This window comes from Anticarsia gemmatalis, chromosome 14, assembly GCF_050436995.1.
Source record: "Anticarsia gemmatalis isolate Benzon Research Colony breed Stoneville strain chromosome 14, ilAntGemm2 primary, whole genome shotgun sequence".
Classification (NCBI taxonomy): domain Eukaryota; kingdom Metazoa; phylum Arthropoda; class Insecta; order Lepidoptera; family Erebidae; genus Anticarsia; species Anticarsia gemmatalis.
The window spans coordinates 7,410,982-7,431,498 of NC_134758.1; the positions used below are offsets into that span (position 1 = coordinate 7,410,982).

The 20,517-nt window shown below is 36.4% G+C and overlaps 1 protein-coding gene across 1 annotated transcript; it reads right to left on the reverse strand.

The window, feature by feature from the left end:
- Nucleotides 1-1,636: 1,636 nt before the first annotated feature.
- On the reverse strand, nt 1,637-16,787 carry LOC142978396 (transcription factor Sox-8-like). Its single transcript, XM_076122834.1, has 3 exons — nt 16,505-16,787; nt 4,714-4,860; nt 1,637-2,785 (listed from the first exon to the last, which is right to left on the reverse strand). Exons 1-3 carry the CDS (start codon nt 16,621-16,623, stop codon nt 2,386-2,388), a joined length of 666 nt encoding a protein of 221 aa, XP_075978949.1. The 5' UTR covers nt 16,624-16,787; the 3' UTR covers nt 1,637-2,385.
- Nucleotides 16,788-20,517: the final 3,730 nt, after the last annotated feature.

Sequence of the window (20,517 nt, forward strand, 5' to 3'; positions counted from 1 at the left end):
GCTACCGCGGGGAGACGACATTCACACGAAATGTCTCGCGGTCAGACCACTTGAGAGACTTGACTAAGCACTCACAATACATATCTACTACTGCAGTCACTATCTACTTAGCTATTTAGTCATCTCAACAATACACATTGTAATTTTATTAATTTCAGATTTCACGTTTAATAAATAATAGAATACGGGAAATAACGCAAACACGCATATTTTACCTTTGAATGCTTAACGTTTCGGCGCAGGTAACTCTCGCCGTGGTCGCAGGCTGACTCCACCTTGCATCTGCATCCCAAGGAATACTAAGCTCTGAACCGCTCTTTACTAACTAAAAGAAGGTTTACATAAAAAGTTGGTATTGGTAATCCGTACAGCGGATAAGAGAACAAAAAATAATAAAGATTAAAGCGTAAAATTGAGCATGGTGCTCTCCGCCTCTGTAATTAATATCTTATGTGTTGGCGCACAAAAAGTGTGTTAGTCAAAGTATACGATATCAGTCCGTCGGTCGGTCCATGTGTATCGTATGTGAAACGCGAGCCGCCGCCATGCGCACGCGCCTCGCGCATCATTTGCACTCAATCTTAATATTGCAGCCACGATGCACCATTACAAATTCATAACAGCCTTTTTGTATAATGTTTTTGTTTCTCTGGAAGTTTTGAATCTCAGAAATGTGGCACCACGCGTGCGTTGATAACTTGACGGATGTTCAACAATTTAGCTGGGTGTTGATGACAAGTCTACTCGCGTTTTCTTTTTGGACTTCATAAAAGGACGTAGTATATAAGTTTAAAGTATTATACATAATATATCTCAAAGGGGTTTTAATTTAGATCATAGTGAGGTGATCCAATATTGACTTAGGTACTTTTACGCTCTATGTTTCCGGCCCTATTCGGCGTGCTATTACATAAATAAACAATTTGGCTTTGTTTGACTTGGTATTCAAACTTGCGGTTTTGGTGATAGATAGTTTTCAAGTACAGTATAGAAAATCATGTAGATAAAGACAATAATCATAGTTATCACCCTGCGAGGCCTGCGGTAACATCATAAACCCCTCGAGCAATAAATCAGCCATACTTCGCATAAATTCTCATAAAGTAACATAATTACATAATTTGCTGATATACTTATTGGCCTCATTAGTGTCGGTCGCGAAAAATGTGAGAGTGATAAGATAGGGGTGAGAACAAGAGAGGCGTTGTGTTCGTGCGGCGGGGCGGCGCGGGGCGGGCGCGATCTCGCTCCACTCGCTCAACGGAAGCGCGCGGACGGGTAGGGGTCGCCGCCTATCTCGCGCACCATCCGACCACGACCTTATTATAGTGACGATAATCATTCCAAGAAATGCCGACGAATCAGCTCACTTTTTGTATAAAATGTTTTTGACAAATTAATCATCTATGTCTGTATGAAGCTACAGAACATCTTTCAAAAAATTAAATGTATTAAGTAGTTCAAAAATGTATCAGTAGAATAGTGACAAACATGTAGATATTGTAAAATAAGGTATATCGATTTCAAATGCAAAAATATTGTAGAACATAGAAAAATATATTCATAAAACAACATATTTGTTATGCAATTAAAACTAATTAATCACAACAATAACTTATTAATTAATAGTCACTATTTCACTTATGTTTAACTTAGCTTATTCTTAACTTAGCTTTGGTACTCGAGGAATTTGATAAAGTACCATTATAGTTTAAACTACATATTATAATAAGTATAATATATTTATAACAGTATTTGATTACTTTTTGCGTGAACATTATTGTATTTGATGTGAAATTTTCCCAATATCCACTTGGACAAATATTATATTATTTCTTCTGTCATTACTTGACATGTTAATTAATATTGAAGTATCAAATGTACAGCGTACTAATCGCCATCTGAATAATTATCTTTTTTAACTGGTTTTTAACTTATAACAATTATTAGGTAAGTACCATGAAATTTTAGAAAGTGACATTTCCTTATGTACGTATATAAACGAAGAAAAGACTGGACTTTTTTGCAACATTCCAAAATCATCAACGACATTAAAGTAAAAGACAACATTTTAATCACCTTCTACACACTAATGTCGAAATATTGGCATCATCGATACTTAATAAAAATAATAATTTATGCAAACTTAACCTAATAAATATTTATTCAGCTTACACAAATTAAACGCACGTGCGCGCCGTTTCGCACAGAGCTTACATATCTACTCATTTATTTACAACAGCTTTGTGACCTATTTTTATAAGTCACAAAAAACATGAGCGGCTTTGAAATCAATAAGTTTTATCTTTCGATACAATTTTAAAAGCTTATCTATAACTAAAAAGTCTTTAGGGCGCAAATGTAATATCACGGCACTTTTAACAATTACGGTTGGCTGGTCCCGTACGGCGGCCAGTCTGCACATGACGCGTGGAAATGTGAAGGCATCGGAGCATACAGGGATGGAGGTGGGTGGTGCGCCAGACTGTGGGTGGCATATCGCGGCTGTAACTCATGGTAGTCAGGGGTAGGTTTCAAATACTGGTCCAGTTCAACCTTGTCTGGTGGTCCGTCGGGCAGCAGCGCGGGCGAGATGTCCGCCATGCCGGCGAAGTCGAGGTGATCCCGGTCCGGAGACGGTTCTCGTTTAGGTCTGACTGAAGACGCCGGCGGAACTTTGCGTCGCCGTGGCTGATATTTGTAATTCGGATACATCTTTTTATGTTGAGTCCTTAGATTGTTCGCTTCCTTGATGAAAGGAAACTTTTCGTCTTCGCCTAAGCTCCTGAAAAGGAATGAAGGTATTATTGGTTGTAATTATGAAGATAATCTAAAAGGATGCGATTGTACTGAGTCATTGTAGTTTTTGTAGCACGTTGCGGCGGCGGCGGCGCGATACCATCGACGCGACTATTTCCAGATGCCGGCGGTCACTACCAATGTACCGTGAGCCTCGTTTAGTTGCATACATTGCATGGTTTACGTGACCCTACTAGCTATCTGCCAGATTTAAAGCAGAGCTTAAAATTTAAGTTTAGTATATTTTCTACTAGTCTACTACACATTAAAATATTTTCTTTTAAGTATCATAATAATTTATTTAAATAAATCGCTAAAATATGAAGACCGTCCTAAGGCATTTTTACGTCTTTATGCATTTTGTGGGTACATATAAAAACCTATTTAGCATGCCCTTAGGCGATCAATGACTGAAGCACCGTTTGAAGGTAATCGAGAGCATTTCTTGTAACCTTTGACCTTGCTAATCTATTTGATCGAGATCTGCATGTTGAGCGTGCTGACAGTGTAAGAGAGCCCACCAATCACAACAGAGCAATCAGGCTCACTTCACCGACTGTTTTCTTTGATGATTCGAGAGTTTGGTGCGCGTCATGTCACTCTCGTGTCATTCGACGCGGCCGCATCGTGCGGGTGGGCTATGACAACTTGCTTTTACGACCAAACCACTAACCACCATGTTATAGTCTATTTAAATCTGTTAAAATCTAGCGATTTTGAGTATTGAGCCATTTACCTATGGAAAGGTAGAGTACGCTCTACATTTCCCATCGCGTTAAAACTTCAATAACTAGTCAGAAAGTTAACCAGTTGACAGCCGAGCTTTTACCCGTATATTAAACTAGATTTAAAACAAAAGCACAGGTGTATTCTTACCTCCTATCACTGAAGAAAACCTTAAATTCAGAGATATTTATTAACTTTTATCCTAGTTGGACATAATTTCTTTCGTGCAGCAAGAGGTTTATCAAATCTATCATAAGAATGTACAAAATGATGAGTCATATTGTTTTATTTACTCTCGGGACGATTTCTTATCATAAGACTTAAAAAATGATCAAGTTTTACTCTAATGTTGAAGTTCAAAAGACTGTCAATAGTATACCGACGAAAGGTATATATAGTTTAAAACAAATCTTGGTTGATTCTCCGCGAATTAGTTCCACAATTTTCTATTTGAGCGAGCCGAAACAGTTAGAGATGTTATCGGGACAGTTAGCGGCGATAGCATTTTAATGAGTAAACAATCGATGCACGCCGCGCGGTGGGGAGCCGCACGCGCTCACCAGACAGACCACAGAAATATTTCATATCTACCTCACTGCTTATTCACTCACATTGTGAGCTTCTGTGATATTGTCGTTATAAATGAAAAGAAATGGGAAACGAAAATCAACGAGAAAAAAAACACACACATAACCTGATTGTAATCTATATACTTTTACAAAAAAAAGTAAGGCTCTATATCATAGGGTCTGCTATTCTATTCTATATCCTATGGATGTAGTATTATATCATAGGTTTCCAACCTCGCGTGGACTTCCACGAGAGAGACTTTCCCCTTTTCCATGAAAAATAAATTCTAGCGTCTCCCCTTTACATATTAGTAACTTATATTCATTTTGTTGACCACGAAAAGCTCCTGCGACTCCCACCCAACTAAGTATTCTTGGTAAGACCAAACTTAACTTCGTACTTTTTATTGAGGAGTAAAAGTATTTTTTGTCTGCTTGTTGATAAAACTAGAAGTCGCTTGCAGATATCCATGCTTGCTTTACATTTTCCGCTGGCATCCAGCGTCACTTCTCAAAAGCCGCCCGTTTCAACTAAACTGACTTCTATGTTTGATTTTTACACAGTTAGTTAGTACACTTGATTATTTCTGATATGTATAATGTAATTTCTTTTACTTACTTCCACATTAGTCCTAAAGACTTGCTGAGCTCTGCGTTGTGCAGCGCCGGCCGTTGCTCGGAGAGGCGCTTGCGCATCGCCTGCGCGAACACCATGAATGCGTTCATTGGACGTTTCACGTGTGTTCCTCGCATACAGCCGCCGCCTCTGCAGGGATGCAATGATAAACGTCAATAATTTTACTGATTATAGCCAAAGAACTATTAGATTTAACTTTTGAATAGCGTTGTATGGGAACTGGCAGGACGAAGGCCTGGCGTCCCATGGTAAGATAAAAATTAATTATTTAAGTATTCGATTATTTTTTCATTACAGATAAGTCCGAACCTCAACCAAACTAAAATAAAATCTTTATACGTTTTGTAGTCATTAAAATAATCCAATGCATTTCTAGGTTTGCATATTAAAAAGCGTTGTAATGAACTTGTTCACTAACCAACATTCAAAAGCCACAATAAAACTTTGGTAATAATTAGTAAAATAAGCTCAGCGACTGGATCACAGTGTATTGTTTGGAACCTGCTATAAATAGTCAAAGTTTAAAGGCGCACGAACAAAAAGTTCATATTGACATAAACAATATGAAATGCGCACTTGAGCCGGCACGGTCCGACTCTACCCAAATTGGTTTAGCTTTCGGCGCGCGCCCGATAATTACTAGGTAACCAAACCCATCAAGCGACGAGTCGATGACTATAAAGAAAATAAATTACGAGTTTACCCTTTATGTAGTGGCGCAGTAAACAGTGGTGCTACAGCGCATGTGACGTTTGTAAACAGGCGAAGTGGCGCGGGCTCACGTCATTTTACGCTCGTAAACATCTCTTATTTTATTACTTTTTTATTTTCTAATGCCGCGTTCGGGTTTCCTTGCGATCTGAATGCTGACAATAAATTATGTTTTTTTCTTCAAACACTGACACGCCACTAAAAGTCGATCGATTTCTAACGGATTACTCTCGGGAAGTAACATGAGGAGAAATAATCACCTACCGCTTCGGCGAACTTCAGCGGTTTCCTTGTTTATTACTCAGAACCACTTCTTCTAACGTTTAACCATTTTATTACACTAATACTAAACTCGAAATAAAATAAGTGCCTAATTTTGATATTTCTATAGAGTTTGACGAGTCCTTTGTGTAGCTAAATTTATTAGGTAGAGAGAGCTTTTGAGTAATCGTTCCATGTCTTAGTGAAGTTGTATGTATTTATCTATCTCCTATGGACCGATGGATACAATGTTAAAGTATATCTTAATAACTACTGAACATAGAAATTGTAGGCATGAAATTTAGCAAGCTGCACTGTATAATGTTGAAGAATTGTTCATATGGCTCGAAGATCTTGCAAACACTAAGTAGAAAGTCTCACCAGCGAATAACAAAAGTCTGGACAATTATGAGTAGTGCACAACAGCACATGGACAAACAGTACAAATACCAGTCGCTTCCTTTTGTAGATTGTATTACAGATTGAGCACTAGCAGTTTTTGTAGCGCGACATAAGACCCACCGCGCGACGCCATCTGGTTAGTAACATCGACTCCTGACAATCACAGATAGTAACTACTCCTGCTTTAATTGCTACAAACATTTGTAGCTGTTTAAAGGGCTACTTATAGTTGCCTGTCATTTTATTTGTAACAAGAACAAACATAAATCTTTGGCATTTATTCAGACTAGTGTTTTCAACTCGCTCGCGAATATTTAGTTATTAATGTAGTACCTACACATGGCTTTGTAGTTTGTTGTAATATTGAAATGAAAACTTTAGTGAATATTATTTTAGAAAAAAGTATGCATAAAACATACTCTTTTCGATATAAATGTTGGTAGTTTTTAAAGATTGGGAGTCGTTGAAATAGTTGGTTAATGATACTTCATAAAAACAAATGCAAAAACAGCCACGAGTTACAGACATCGTGAAAGTAGTTGTAGAAAGTTACAAAATTAAATTTTGTATTTCAGCAAAATTATTGAAAGAAGTGTTTTATTGTCTGACATAGAAAAAGTACGACTATAGACTAACTGACAAGAAGGACCATAAAGCAGTGACGAACAAAAAGTCTGCTGCAAGAATGAATAATATTAGAATTTCACAACATTTTTCAACTCAATTCGTAATCTCGAAATTCATAACAGCTTATAATATACAAAACGATTTGCCATTAAATTTTAATTAAAAAACTCAATAGAACAACGTGTTGTAGCGACAAAAAGTTTTATAGTCTTGCACGGAATGATTTACTGCCAGATTTCACAGTCATCCGACGGCCATACATCTGTATACGGTTAAGATTTCTTATAAGTGCCATAAGTATTAGTTAACTATACCTATAATATGTTTATCTACAAGTGCTCTGCATGTATAGGGCACGTGTTTATTATATCCGTGTTACTCAATCTTATTTTAAGTATGTTTTGTCTCGAACTGTTTCGGTGTTGATGTTTATTTCAACTTTGAGTAATGATAAGGAATCGAGCTTTGGAATCGGTTGGTTTTTTGAAAGCGACATTCGTTTTATACGTTCCTTGACGTTAATAGGTAGAAAAATATTTGCCTAGGTTTAATGTGCCGATAAAGTTAGAGTATCTGTATTAGTAAGTAAGAGTATGTCTGTTATGTACTTATTTAATTAAGATTGATGTTATTCTTCTATCCACGAGCTTTAGTTTGTTTTAATGCAGCACAGTTCGCTAAGAATACTCTTAACCCCGGTTTCTGAGGTACATTTAGCGGTAGTTTATCTATTCAATAGCGTTTTTTTTTATATGAGTTTAAACGCTATGAATAGATTAACAGTCTCACAGATTTGTTTTTTAAGTAAGGATAGTTCCAACCAAATTCGAGCTTCTCAAACTAATAAGTAGTTATAATGGTAAGGTCATCTATGTTTATATGCATCTAAAATGTATTTCCCATCTGTTCTGACTCGGGTCATCGCCGCATATTCCGCCATCTTGGGAAAACAGCGAAATATCAACATGGCCATTTTCGAACTGTTTCCAGGTAAAACTACCAAATGACTGTGCTATAAATAAAACAAGTATTAAACAAACCAAGGTTGAATGTGACCAAATTGTTACACGTGTTAAGTTTGGCCAGTAGCCACTAACTACCTAGTTTAATTTGTGCTTATGCGTGCCAACATACGAGTTATTAGGCTATTGTTTAAAAAGTGTGCTGTGCCAATGATCGATAGTTGCAAACAAAGCTATGGTAACACGAAATAAAGCCTACTAGCTTTATAGTGTTAAATACTTTGCTGACGTCTTATCCCATGTATTATGGCCATAACTCATTCGAATAATTGTTGAACAATAATTGTGTACGTTACATTAACTAGTAGGTTATTGTGGGCCGAAAGAGTACTGGTAATAGTTTTAAGAATGTGTAGGTAAAACTTTACTGATATAGTTTTCCTATAGCATAAACATACTTATATACTTCTAAATATATGCTTAAGTATATAGATAATTTGACAACCAGGCTCAGAACAAATACTCGTGCTCATCACACAAAGATTTGTCCCAAATATGCTTTTGAGAAATTGTGTTGCAGCCAATTAGTTATCTATTTTTGAATTTAATTCCGTTAACTGCAGAGTAATTTAAGTATACATAGAATATGTATATTGTTTGCTTACATAGTGACATTCTTGCAGTCCGCCTAGGTGAAGTTATATGCGCTTAGAGGCCATTGGCTGAGGAAGTCATAAACAGAGCAGATAGCTGTCATCTGTAACAGTCCCGCCCACGCTATTTCTGCTTTTCAGTACTGAGCCGACGTGGCCGCCCATCATACTTAGCTATTAGTGTATTACTACACATAAATTTACTAAGAGACTTATACGTCGGACAGTTTGTTGCCCAAAGTACATTCGTTGCAACTCGCACCGTTTGTTCTTTGCTGTGACTTGCTAACGCTGTATGTGTTTATACTTCGGTGGAGAAAATGAATAGAAAACTTGGTCTGGCTTGCTTGGTCTCGAATGGTTATGTACCTACTTAATGTAAAAGTTAAGGAAAGCTGAACTTAGGGCAATTTATTAATTCTATTGAAAAGAGTTTAGTAGTAAACGGTTGGCTTGACAATAATCCTGAAATTATGCAAATCGTGGTCACGAAGTAGGTATCTGCACATTTATAAGAATTAGACGACAGGAGATGGTGGATAAAGTAATAAATTTCACCACGCTGAAAACTTGCAATTGACTAATAGCATTTGTTTTTCATTTCTTTGTATATAGATATGTTATTAGATCTATACCGAAAGCTTATAAAATAATTGGTATTTATACAGGTTGTAGCTAAGATAAATGCCTACGAAAGTAAAATGTGATGATGATTTGAAAGCGTTTCTACACACATATCGGTTCTCTTAAACCAATATACAAGGTAAATTAAGAAAAGAATTAAAAAATAAATTTGGAATTCTGGGTCAGGCGCGATATGGACATAAGTTGTAGTCGAAATAATCGGTAGAGATTTTCCATTCTATGTTATAACGTGATTTTCCATTCTACGTACTAACTCAAGATGCCACTAAACCATTACAACTACAACCCTATATCAAAAAGCACGAAGCAAGCCAAGTCACATGTCAAAGTGTTTACATTTAATCCGATACTAAACTTCTCCCCCAGCAGGCAGTCTTGAAATTTTATAAACATCCCTACGACCGCACTTATCTTTACAGTCGATGTAACAACGGCAATAAAACAATTAATGGCGCTGTAAAACGAGACGGTAGCCAAAAGATCACTTTCAAAATCATTATTTTACCACTCGACCGTGTTTTATCATCAGCCGAACGAATAATTACCCAGTGATTAGATTAAAAGTACCACCTGCTACAATATCCCTGGGAATTTTACTATCAATTTATGACATTAGGGGTGCTGTCGATAGGAATCGATATCTATTGGAATCCAATGTTTGAAGAAAAGGGGGAAAATGTTCTCACAGACTTTCCTGTCACGTAGATAGTGACGTCGGATTTATCGTGTTCTGCTTTGAATTCTTATGTAGGCTTAGGGTTCCTGTGTAGGTATTTGTGCGTGGGGAAATACGCGTTATAGGCAGGGCTAGGGTGCTCGGTACAAGGAAATTGTCTTTGATACTGTTGTATTGAATGATTAGAACTTGGTGAATATGTTGTTTAATGTGGTATATGGAAGAAGTACATATTTTAATTATCATTCATACAAAAACGCTATTTATGAAGAGTTTGTTTATATTGTCGCTCACAGCAGTCAGAACGAAAATACAATCCTAATCTATTCCGAGATTCGATCGGATTTCTTACAGGATTAATATTTATTACTTAGTTACAAATAATATGACCATATTTTTCTGAAAGTCGTTTACATACAAAGATCGCCTTCTTCCTATAGGGGTAGTCAGAGATCAGATAATGAAAGTAGTATTTGCGTTATAAATTTTCAACACGTGTGAGTTTGAGTTTGTATGTAGAGAGAATTGAAGGACTCTTACGTCTCTTTCTGCCTTACGGGCTTACGTCATTGTTCGCCATTGTACATATCCATGATTATTATACTTATAGAAATTAGATCTCTTATAATATAATCTTATAGGTTAGGTATAAATGTAGTAGAGACAGGGCGTGTCTACGTTACAGATGCGCCCTGTTTATAGATGATAAGCGGCGCGCGTTCTGCGAATGCAATCCGATTGGCCCTCACATCCCGGAAGCTCCATAATTCTATCATTCGTTATAAATAAACATGATTTTCTAAAATATCTCGGTTTTATTTTAGTACGTAGGTATGTACTGCAATGTTATGTAAACATAGGAATTATTAGTGTCCTCCACGAGATGCGGTTGAGCGACAAAAGTATAGAAGTAGATTTTTGCAAAGATTGATCCTCGTTTTTATCTTAAGCTTTAAACTTAAATGGTCTAGTATAATCTGGTATATTTTTTGGTAATGTCTACTTAGAGGATATTGGCGGCTAAATGTAAGGAAGGATTTTTATGAATAAAATTTAATTTTATCCTGAACCAAAAGTGCACAACTAGTCAGTCCGCTGAAAAGTAAAGTATACCGTTATTACAGCCTTAAAACTTAAAAGAGAGCCTTGAATCGAGGTCTACGGCTGGCCGAGGTTTACAAAATACAGATATTTCTTCATCGTTGACCCATAGGCCTATGCAGTTTACTGTAGGATGTTTTATAGATCTACATTATTATAGAATTACATAGAATTATTAATGAGTATCCAGATAAATTGTACACGCCAAGGTTCTTAACTAAGTTGTCGGACTTATCTGTCATTGAAAAAAAAACATTTAAGCTTCTCAAATTGAAAATATTTATCAGTATCTAGAAGTCCTTGACTTACATCAGACTCCATCAATTACGTGCCTACTGGCTACCATTAGAGGGCCGAGGGTGACAAGATGCATGGGAACATGAAGTACACATCTGTGTCCACAACGCACTGATAACGTCCACTTTGACGCGATATCTTTGTCAATAAATATGTTGGGTATTGTACAGCTTAGTCAACTCACCTATTTATTAAGTAATTGAAGTCGAAGTGCGGAATTACTATTTAAACAATACACGGACATCTACCACCGAATATTTTTTTAAACTAAATGCTTAGTAGAACAAAGAATTAAAGGTTGAAATGCACTAGATTAATGCGTGATACCTTATAAATTGATATTGTTATTAAGATTAAATGCAAAAGTCTATCTGCCTTTTATGCTTTCGCAGCTGACTTCCGAAAGCCTTGAGACCGGAAAATCTGAACAGGACGAAAATAGCCTAATTGCTTCAAAAATAATTTCTTAAAAGACTAGTACACGGGGAGAAAGCTCCTATGCGAGCAATGGTCAGCAAATATACAACACAAAATTTACTTAGATTTATGCAAAGTAAGACAATATTTTAAGTTTATGTGACTTTCATAACTTTGACACTATTATTGCAACTAACTCTACGTCAAGACGCATGCATTCCCAGATGTACCGATATTCACACAACATCATCCAATTAAAAAGGCAAACATCGCAGGAGTGCATCGCGAATAACGTTTAGTTTCTAGTGTACCAGATAGTATGTTCGGTAATGAACCGGTACAGTACCATGTACCATGTACCCTGTACAGTCAGCTCCAAAAGTAGCTGATCATACTCAATCTTTTGAAACCCTATATACTGAAGTGTGCATGCACATTATTCCATGGCAAAAACATTTGCCATTGATTGAAATGTTTAATTTTAACTCATTGTATAGGGGCCGCCAAACAACTTGAACAATTTCGCTACATCTTAGTGAACGATTTTTAGGTCAGTTTAGGTATAATAGTTTTGCGCAAAGGCGAGGGCGTTTCAGCTTAGACAACCCGACTGGTATAACAGCCAACCAAGTGTCCTCTGCACTGGGTCTACATTCTGTTTACTTTCTTATACAGAAAATTATGTTCAAGTTGTTTGGCGACGTCTATACCTGATTTTGATCAGTTATTTATTAAAGTTACGTAACACAGAGGTTTTGAAAATATGAAGTTGTTCAGCTACTTTTGGAGCTGACAGTACGATGTACCATGGAGCATGGTGTCGGTGTTAACCGTGCACATTACCGAACCTATGCTAACCACACACTCGGTGCCGGCCAGATTACACTCTGTCAATATTTGAAACTAGCTTGCGCGTACAACACTCGCCAACATTAAGATGTTGAGAATACGTGAATGGAAATAATTGAATTCTATTCTTGGATTGGAATTTTGTTGTAATGAAATTAGAAGAGTGAAGACGATTACTTTCATGACAACTAAGTACCTACCTAAATTATTTGAGTGGTATCTAAAAGTGGGTTAGTCAATCAAAACTATATACCTATCATTTACTTTTTAATTGATAAAAATACTAAAGTAGATTTGGTTTACTTTGGTAGAAAATTTAGCTAGCTAGCTAAGCTAAGAGTAACTATGCCTGACAATTGGAAAGTAATGTGCAATTGTTGGATGGGTAGGTACCTATATCTTCTGAACTTGAACTAAACTCTCTCAATTTTCTGTATATTGATGACAGTTACGAATTTGCCGATAAAAAAATCAATCCGTTTTAAAACATCGCTCCTAAAGTTTTGCTCTTGAGTCAATTCAAAACTCATGCCGACGACTTACTTTGGAAACTTCAAGTGTGCTTTTCATTTTATAACAATGCTTTAACCTCTCGATGAATTCATTCATAAGTGCGGTTTGACAGAATTACTGACTGCAATAAAACACTCGTGTTACCCAAAAGTGCGCGCGCGATCAAAGTGGAAACTTTGATGATGAGTTCAAATGTCAAGAAGTAACAAGTGCGAGGTGCAAAGGGCGCGAAGTGGCCTGTTCAAACAGGGGTTGTGTTCCGGCGGCACCTGTGTGAGTTGTTTGCGCCCCCACTTACACGCCAGGCTACAATCACTCCGCAAACCGACGGGATGTTTGCCCGCACCGGTGCGAGATCAACATAGGCGAGGAAATCTTAATCTCACTCGGAGCTTTGAACTCACTAAATGTGTAAAAAGGACATAAACTGTACAAATTGATCGGGGAATTTTATTTGCTTGTGAATCCAATCTAAAGGCAGAAGATGGTCAGGCTTATGATATCGAAAATGGAGCCTGATTCTAAGATAGTGTTTCAATATTTTCTGAGACAATAATAGGTATGCAAATAAATGTATTTTGCTAAAAGTTAAGGTGGAGCCAATCAAGGGAGTGCATATTTTACTAAAACAAATAATAAATAAATAATAAGAAAGTTTTGTAGCCCCAGTCTATGAAGACTTAAACGAAGATACAGTAGTCGTGTGTGGTCCAATTTGTCTGTGAAATATGAAGTTAATTTATACGCAGTCGATACTGATAAACCTCGGCGTTAGACGGGAATGAGGTTCGGCCGGGGACTCCCTCACCAAAGAGATAAGGGCCCCATAATAAGAATGTTTGCGCAGGCACATTTATCGCTACGCCTCGCGGAAATAAATTGGTTCCATACAGGAAGGGAACTAGACAAATATTGCACGTTATAAAGTCATGGATAGGCGTTGGTAGAGTAGATAATATATTATATTACCTACACTTCATCAACAAACAAGGGGGTAAGAAAAGGGTTCGTCCTGGCTAAAAACTAGTACCTAGATACTCCTATCCTTTGAAGATTACGGTTCTTCTGTTACTAACGAGTTTAGATTCCAAACACATCTCAGTAACAGTAACTAGTGTCTAAGATTAGACTAAGTGTGATCGGTGGGATTAAAACAAAAGATTGAAAGTCCGATATCTTAACCTAGGCTATCATGATCATAAGTATTGTAAATGTGAACTAGAAAACTTCGGAAAAGTCTAGCTCTAGTATGGTTTCAAGGTTCATACTTGCGTATGTAACAGTTATATGCTAATAACGTTGTTATTTATACGGAAAACAGTAAATTGCAACGATCGGCAATACAAATAACTCGCAGATCCAAACGAAACTTTATTGCAGTTATTGATAAAGAATAATAATGAGGACGTTTATATTGTCAACATTTAATTTAATGAATTGATGGGATTGACGAAATACTGGAAAAGAAAGAAAATGCGTAGAATATCAATGATCTTTCGGAACGCAATTAATTTATTTGCAAATAAGTGCTATCATGTCGTCATATTTGCTGAAATTGAAAGCTTCCGTCAATATTTAACGAATTAAAAGTCGAGGTATATTTTGGAAAAATCATTAAATTTAATTGGAAAAATTCTAAGAAAATTCAGCTACTATATCTTCTTCTGAAATGCCGGCCAGGACATGATGTGAAGTGCCGACGCGGTTGATAGGAAATTAATAAACGAGAACAGATAACGGATAACATAGTGCCTATTCAATTAGGAGCGGTGGATACCGTGGCGGTTTCATGTGCACCGCCCTGTGCTGCCCCTCTGACCTCGCCTCGACATCGGCTAGATACACTCTATCTCATTTAGGTATTAACCATCACTAATTACGGAATAATTCATGCCATACGGGGTCACATGAGCAATAAATAATATTAAGATAAACGAACGCTTAAAGCCCCATTGTTGAGTCTTTATTATTTTCTTTTCAACTTACCGATTATTTAAATTAATTTTGCAAGATTTATGTCATTGTTTATCATGAATGGGTATTGTATTTTTATAATAACGCATTTTACTGTTTTGCTATCCATATCTTAACTTATATTTTTTTAGTACATTAAGATGTTTGCGATGTTCATAGTAGGTAAGTACAAAGGTTTTCTCGCGACGTTGCAAGGTATAATCAGGAAATGTAAATAGTCAAGTTAAGTAGTAATAATACAGTAGAGATATTGAATAAGAACTCTACAATCAATCGATATACATATAATAGTATATTTTTTTATCGATTATAACGTGGTTGATAGCAATAAGTATGTTATTTTTGTTATTTATCATAATTGTTTTGATATCAAATATAAATGATAGAAAAAAACAAATAAAAAGAAGGTTTTAATGTGTACCCAGGCCATATCTCTCTTTAGTTATTTGTTAATCACAGACTTAAATAAGTATTATGTGAAGGAATGAAATTAAGGCTACTGTATGCAACTAATGCTCATTCGATTCAATGGTAGAGCAAAAATTACATTTAAATTTTAGTTGAAGCTTATTTATTTTTTTAAGATTATAGGATCTTCGTAGGGATGTCTTGTAGAGAAAAATACGTCAATTGGTAAGCTTATATTGGAAGGTTATGTATGTACATATTTCTTTGTACCAGCAAAAGGCTATTGAATTAATTACATTATTTAAGTTAATTATACGGTATCCCATTGGAAATTGGATAATGTTTTTGCAGAGGATATTTCAAATGTTTCCCATGACACACCATAAATGCCTCTTGGTATGATTCAGCAAAACAAATACTAGCGTAAGTGCAAGAAATACCGCTAGTTAGCCAACAGCCGCGGACTATGACTGTAGTACTCTAAATTTTTGTTGATTTTGTTTATAGGCGAAAAATAAATACAAAACTATTAATAGAAACATAGCGTTGTTAGGACAATGGCTAAGACTGGATTGTGATGGAGATGTTTTAGGTTTTATCGTACCTATTTCATTACCTGCGTAATGCTGTTGCTAACACAAACTCTTTGTATCTAACAAATTTCTTTAACACGAACCATTTTCTTTTAAAAAAATCTGTTAAGAAAAAGAATACCTATGAATTTAGAGTTACAGGAACATAATAACTATTAGATATTTTAATAAAGCGAACTTTTAAACGTATTTGATGATTTATTAATAAAACGCTAAAATCTAAATATTTACAGTATAGGTATACAAATAACTAGCCTGTATCATAAAATCCGATTCACAACGAATTCGAAAATTTAGGTTTTATAAAGGGTCATTAATTAAATGGAATGAGAGCCAAATTTAAATATACCCGTTAAGTGCTACGTAGCGACGTTTAGTGCTACGACAAAGCTCTATCATACATTTTGCGAATTTCATCATAATAGCAAAAGTTTCAAATGAAAATAAATGCAGTGCTTAACAAATTACTTAAATATTATTTAAAATTTAGTTATATACTTATTCGAAATAACCAAAATGAAACCAAATTAAGTACATTTTCTTACTCTTACTAAGATAAACCTAAAGTGGTTGCATACTAAATTAACAGAAGCAGCGATAATATCTCGAAATTATTGTTTTTAATTATCACCTTTTTTAATTTCAATATTATTTCGTAGTAGGTATATGTAAACAATAACTCACTTGCTAGGTTGCGGGACGATGCTGTCATAATTGAAACTCTGCAGTAATTTTCCCACAGCTTCGTTAATTTCCGCCGTGTCAGCCTGCGGAGGACGATCACGATCTTGATCCCAACTCATTATTACCACTAACTTTGTTAATTAAATATTTCAAAAGTTCGATGTCACGAAGAATTTTTTAAACGCAAGATGAACAGTACGCGTGCGGTCGACTCGCGCGCATACACTATAAAGAGTTCCTTATACTCCGCGCATAACTATAAAAATGTTTGACAGAAGGGGCGCGCGCGCAGACCGCTGATACGTCGCTCTCGTATTTGTTTACTTATCCATTACTCATATTATTAATGGCTTTAAAGCGTGTCAATAGAAAAAATATCATAGGTATGTATTAGTAAAAGCGAAACTGTTTTGCAAGTAGATGATCTAAGGAGAGTTTTATACGTTCAACAATATTATAAACGTGATTTTAGATTTGACTTTGTTTAAAGTCAAATCTAAAATCACGTTTAGTTAAGTTGGCCGTCGCTTGATAATCTCTTCTTTTTATATTTATTTAAATCCAAAAGCAAGCGTATTACGGATGTTATAGAGTTATAAACCGCTCTACTTCAAGGCCTACTATCAGACGGACACATTACAGCAAAATGTTTTGTTTACATTTGGACGCTAAAACGGTGGAAGTTTTCCGAGTTTTCCGCGCAGCTGCGAGTGGGCGGTGCGCGAGCGCATTGTGGCGCCGCCTCGCATCGTCATTGGCGCACGTCGCCGGCCGCTCTGACGTCACAGTGCCCGTGCCTTTATCTACGTGCCTACTGGAGAAGCTCGCCCGACCCGTGATATCGAAGTTCACATTCAGTGTGCATATAGCTTGCCCCGTGCACGTCCAATATACCTACTCATTAATTACTCCCATAATATTGAAATATCACCCAACTTCCGTGCAATTCACTTCTCGCTCTTCTTGGTAGAGTCGTATTACATTCAAACAAATTTAAACGCGTTATTTTTATACTTACTTCAGTACAGCTTATTAAACATAAAATTTAATATTGGATACATATTTAATTAGGATTAGGTAGGTACCTACCATAGCATTATTGTACTGTAGCTATGAAAAGGAACTACCGTTGCCTGGTAAAACGTAATGTAAAGCAATGAGCTTCACACTAGGGAATGCAATCCCGACTCGAGATCGTCAACTCGAGATCCCTCGCGATCAGAAATATCAATCCCGCGGGATCCCGAGATTTTCGGGATCCCGTCTAGTTAGTAAAAATAATACAATTCGAACGGCTTGTTTAATGTAATATGTGTGTGATAGTGTGGTGAATGCAATAAATTATTATTTGAAAGAAAATAAAAGCCTTTATTTTTTGAATATTACTAACAACTAATCAACAGGTGTAATAACATGAACATAATCAAAAAAGTAGGTGTAGCTCCAGGAGATCAAAACAAAAAGTAATCACATGGCATTTTGAAAGTAGCCTCTTAGAGTCCCCGCAGACTACAGACTTAAAATCGGCCGATAGTTTAGTCGGGTTGGCCTGTTCGTGCGCACACTGTGCCAACAAAACAGTTGGGTTGGTCGCGAGTGTGCAGACTAGCCAACAAATGGTTTGGCCGATTAATTAAATTTACTAGAGTTGGTGAAGAGATCGGTCGCGTGAAATGTTTCCCAAAAATATTATTATTGCTTTATACTTGATACAAAGGAGAAAAAGAATGAAGAAGAGAAAGCGAGAGTATTGGGTACATCCCATTTACAGTAACAGATTATTGCAAGGGAAGTTTTACACTATTCATTCTAAATTACTAGACTTCCCGGAAAAAATTTTCTCCTTTTATCGAATGAGCGTAACTAGTTTCAACGAACTTGTTAAATTAATTGGACCTTCAATATCAAAGCAAGATACACATTTAAGACTTGCTATACCTGCACAGGAGAGATTGAGCGTTACAATACGATGAAACAATCGCCAAGTGCGCGGGCGGCGCTTGAGCGCCATACTGATCAAGCGGTCGGCCGATAGTTCGCCGATGGTTCAGTTTGAAGGCAATCGTGAAGCCCATCAAACTTTTTTATCGGCCGATACTGAATGACTATAATGTGCGCATCTGCATACATCTTCATACTGATTAAGAAGCCGACCAAACTATCGGCCGATAGAAAGTTCGTAGTTTGCGGGGGCTCTTAAAATACAAAGTGTATCAATAGTACGAGCTTCTAATCGGCATCTTAAGTCTATTGCAATGTAGCCAGCTGCTGAAAATGCCCTCTCCGACAATCCCGAACGGGATCTCGTCATATTATGCTTCGGGATTGATCCCGAAAGAATACACGGGATCTCGCGAGATCGGGATCCCGCGAGATCGGGATTGCATTCACTACTTCACACTCTAACTGCATTTTAGATACTTAAATGAAGTATAAATAAAATAACGGGCGTAATTTTTTTTTTTGTCAAGATCTTGCAAAGTCATACGATGTGTTACTATGGCGTTGTTACATGATCGACGGTCCACTAACACATGCAATTAGTTGCTTTTTATTAAACCTTCTAGTTCGTGGTTATTAGCGCGATCTAATTTCGCGCCACTTCTCGCAATGGACCCGCTAATTGAGTTGTCAAGGTATGCGGTAGGTAAACCATAGGTCGAGTTAGCGATACGTACCTACCTATCTATCTACGTGATACTAGAACTAAGTACTAGGGAAAGATAACATACTTACCTACCTACCGACTATTTACAAAGTCCTTTCTTGTAGGACTATTATTTATTCGCCAAGCTATTTGGTAATAAGATACCTATCTTAAACAAAACCAGCCTGTGCTTGTGATTTCAGATTTGGTAGAACCTAAGTGTTACATTTTATAAAACACTAGCTGACCCGCGCAACTTCGCTTGCGTCACCTAAGAGTTTCCCCGTTTTTGTAACATTTTTCGTTGCTACTCCGCTCCTAATGACCGTAGCGTGATGTTATATAGCCTATAACCTTCCTCGATAAATGGGCTATCTAACACTGAAAGAATTTTTCAAATCGGACCAGTAGTTCCTGAGATTAGCGCGTTCAAACAAACAAACAATCAAACAAACAAACTCTTCAGCTTTATAATATTAGTATAGATATTGATTAGGAAGTAAAAAACATATTGGTGATGGTTACAGATGGTGTGAGTTTTTACAACTTCCAACGGTAAAATTTGCAGTGAAATTGTACAACCATTTACAGTTGTAGATATGCAATAGCAAACAATAGTTTCTTGCTAGCTCTTCTCATAAGGCTCTAACCTCTTTCCGAGCTAGTGGTAGATTCAGTAATTAAAACGACTATCATAAGTGTCAATATTCGACCTACGCGAATAAATGATTTGATTTTGAATAACAAAATACATTTTTTATTTTTGTAGGAACATAGCTTAGATATTAATAGTTTAGAAAAACATGCAGGAAGACGAGAATATTTTTAAAACAACTCTGTAGGAGACCCTTATCCTTCAGAGTAGGATGATAATAAGTGAAAAAATATTTTGATTAACTTAGCATATGGGATCAAACAATTCTTATGAGTAGGTAGTATCTAATTAAATGATACTGCAATTTAAAACAACATTCTGGGGACACGAAAAGATCGCAGTAACCAATAACGTTTTGACTGGATAAAAATTAATTCCAATTTAGTCATCAAAATATTATTAATTGTGTACGACATTTTTTGCCACAGTCTAACCCAAACATCATAACCAAACATACAATACACACAGAACCGAGACAATTAGGTGGCGCATCAGGAGTCAGCAGTACAGATAAATACTTACCGTTGATGCCCGTGTGTTCGTGCCCATTAAATATCTTTTTGGTCAAAAGGTGTTACATAATGTAATAACTAAAACACCTCTCTGGGATATTTTAGCAAAATCATAGTATTCGTTTTGCGTAAAAGAGTTACGAACATAAATCTTTGCACACCGCTTAACTAAGACTCATTAATCAACATTAATTTGAAA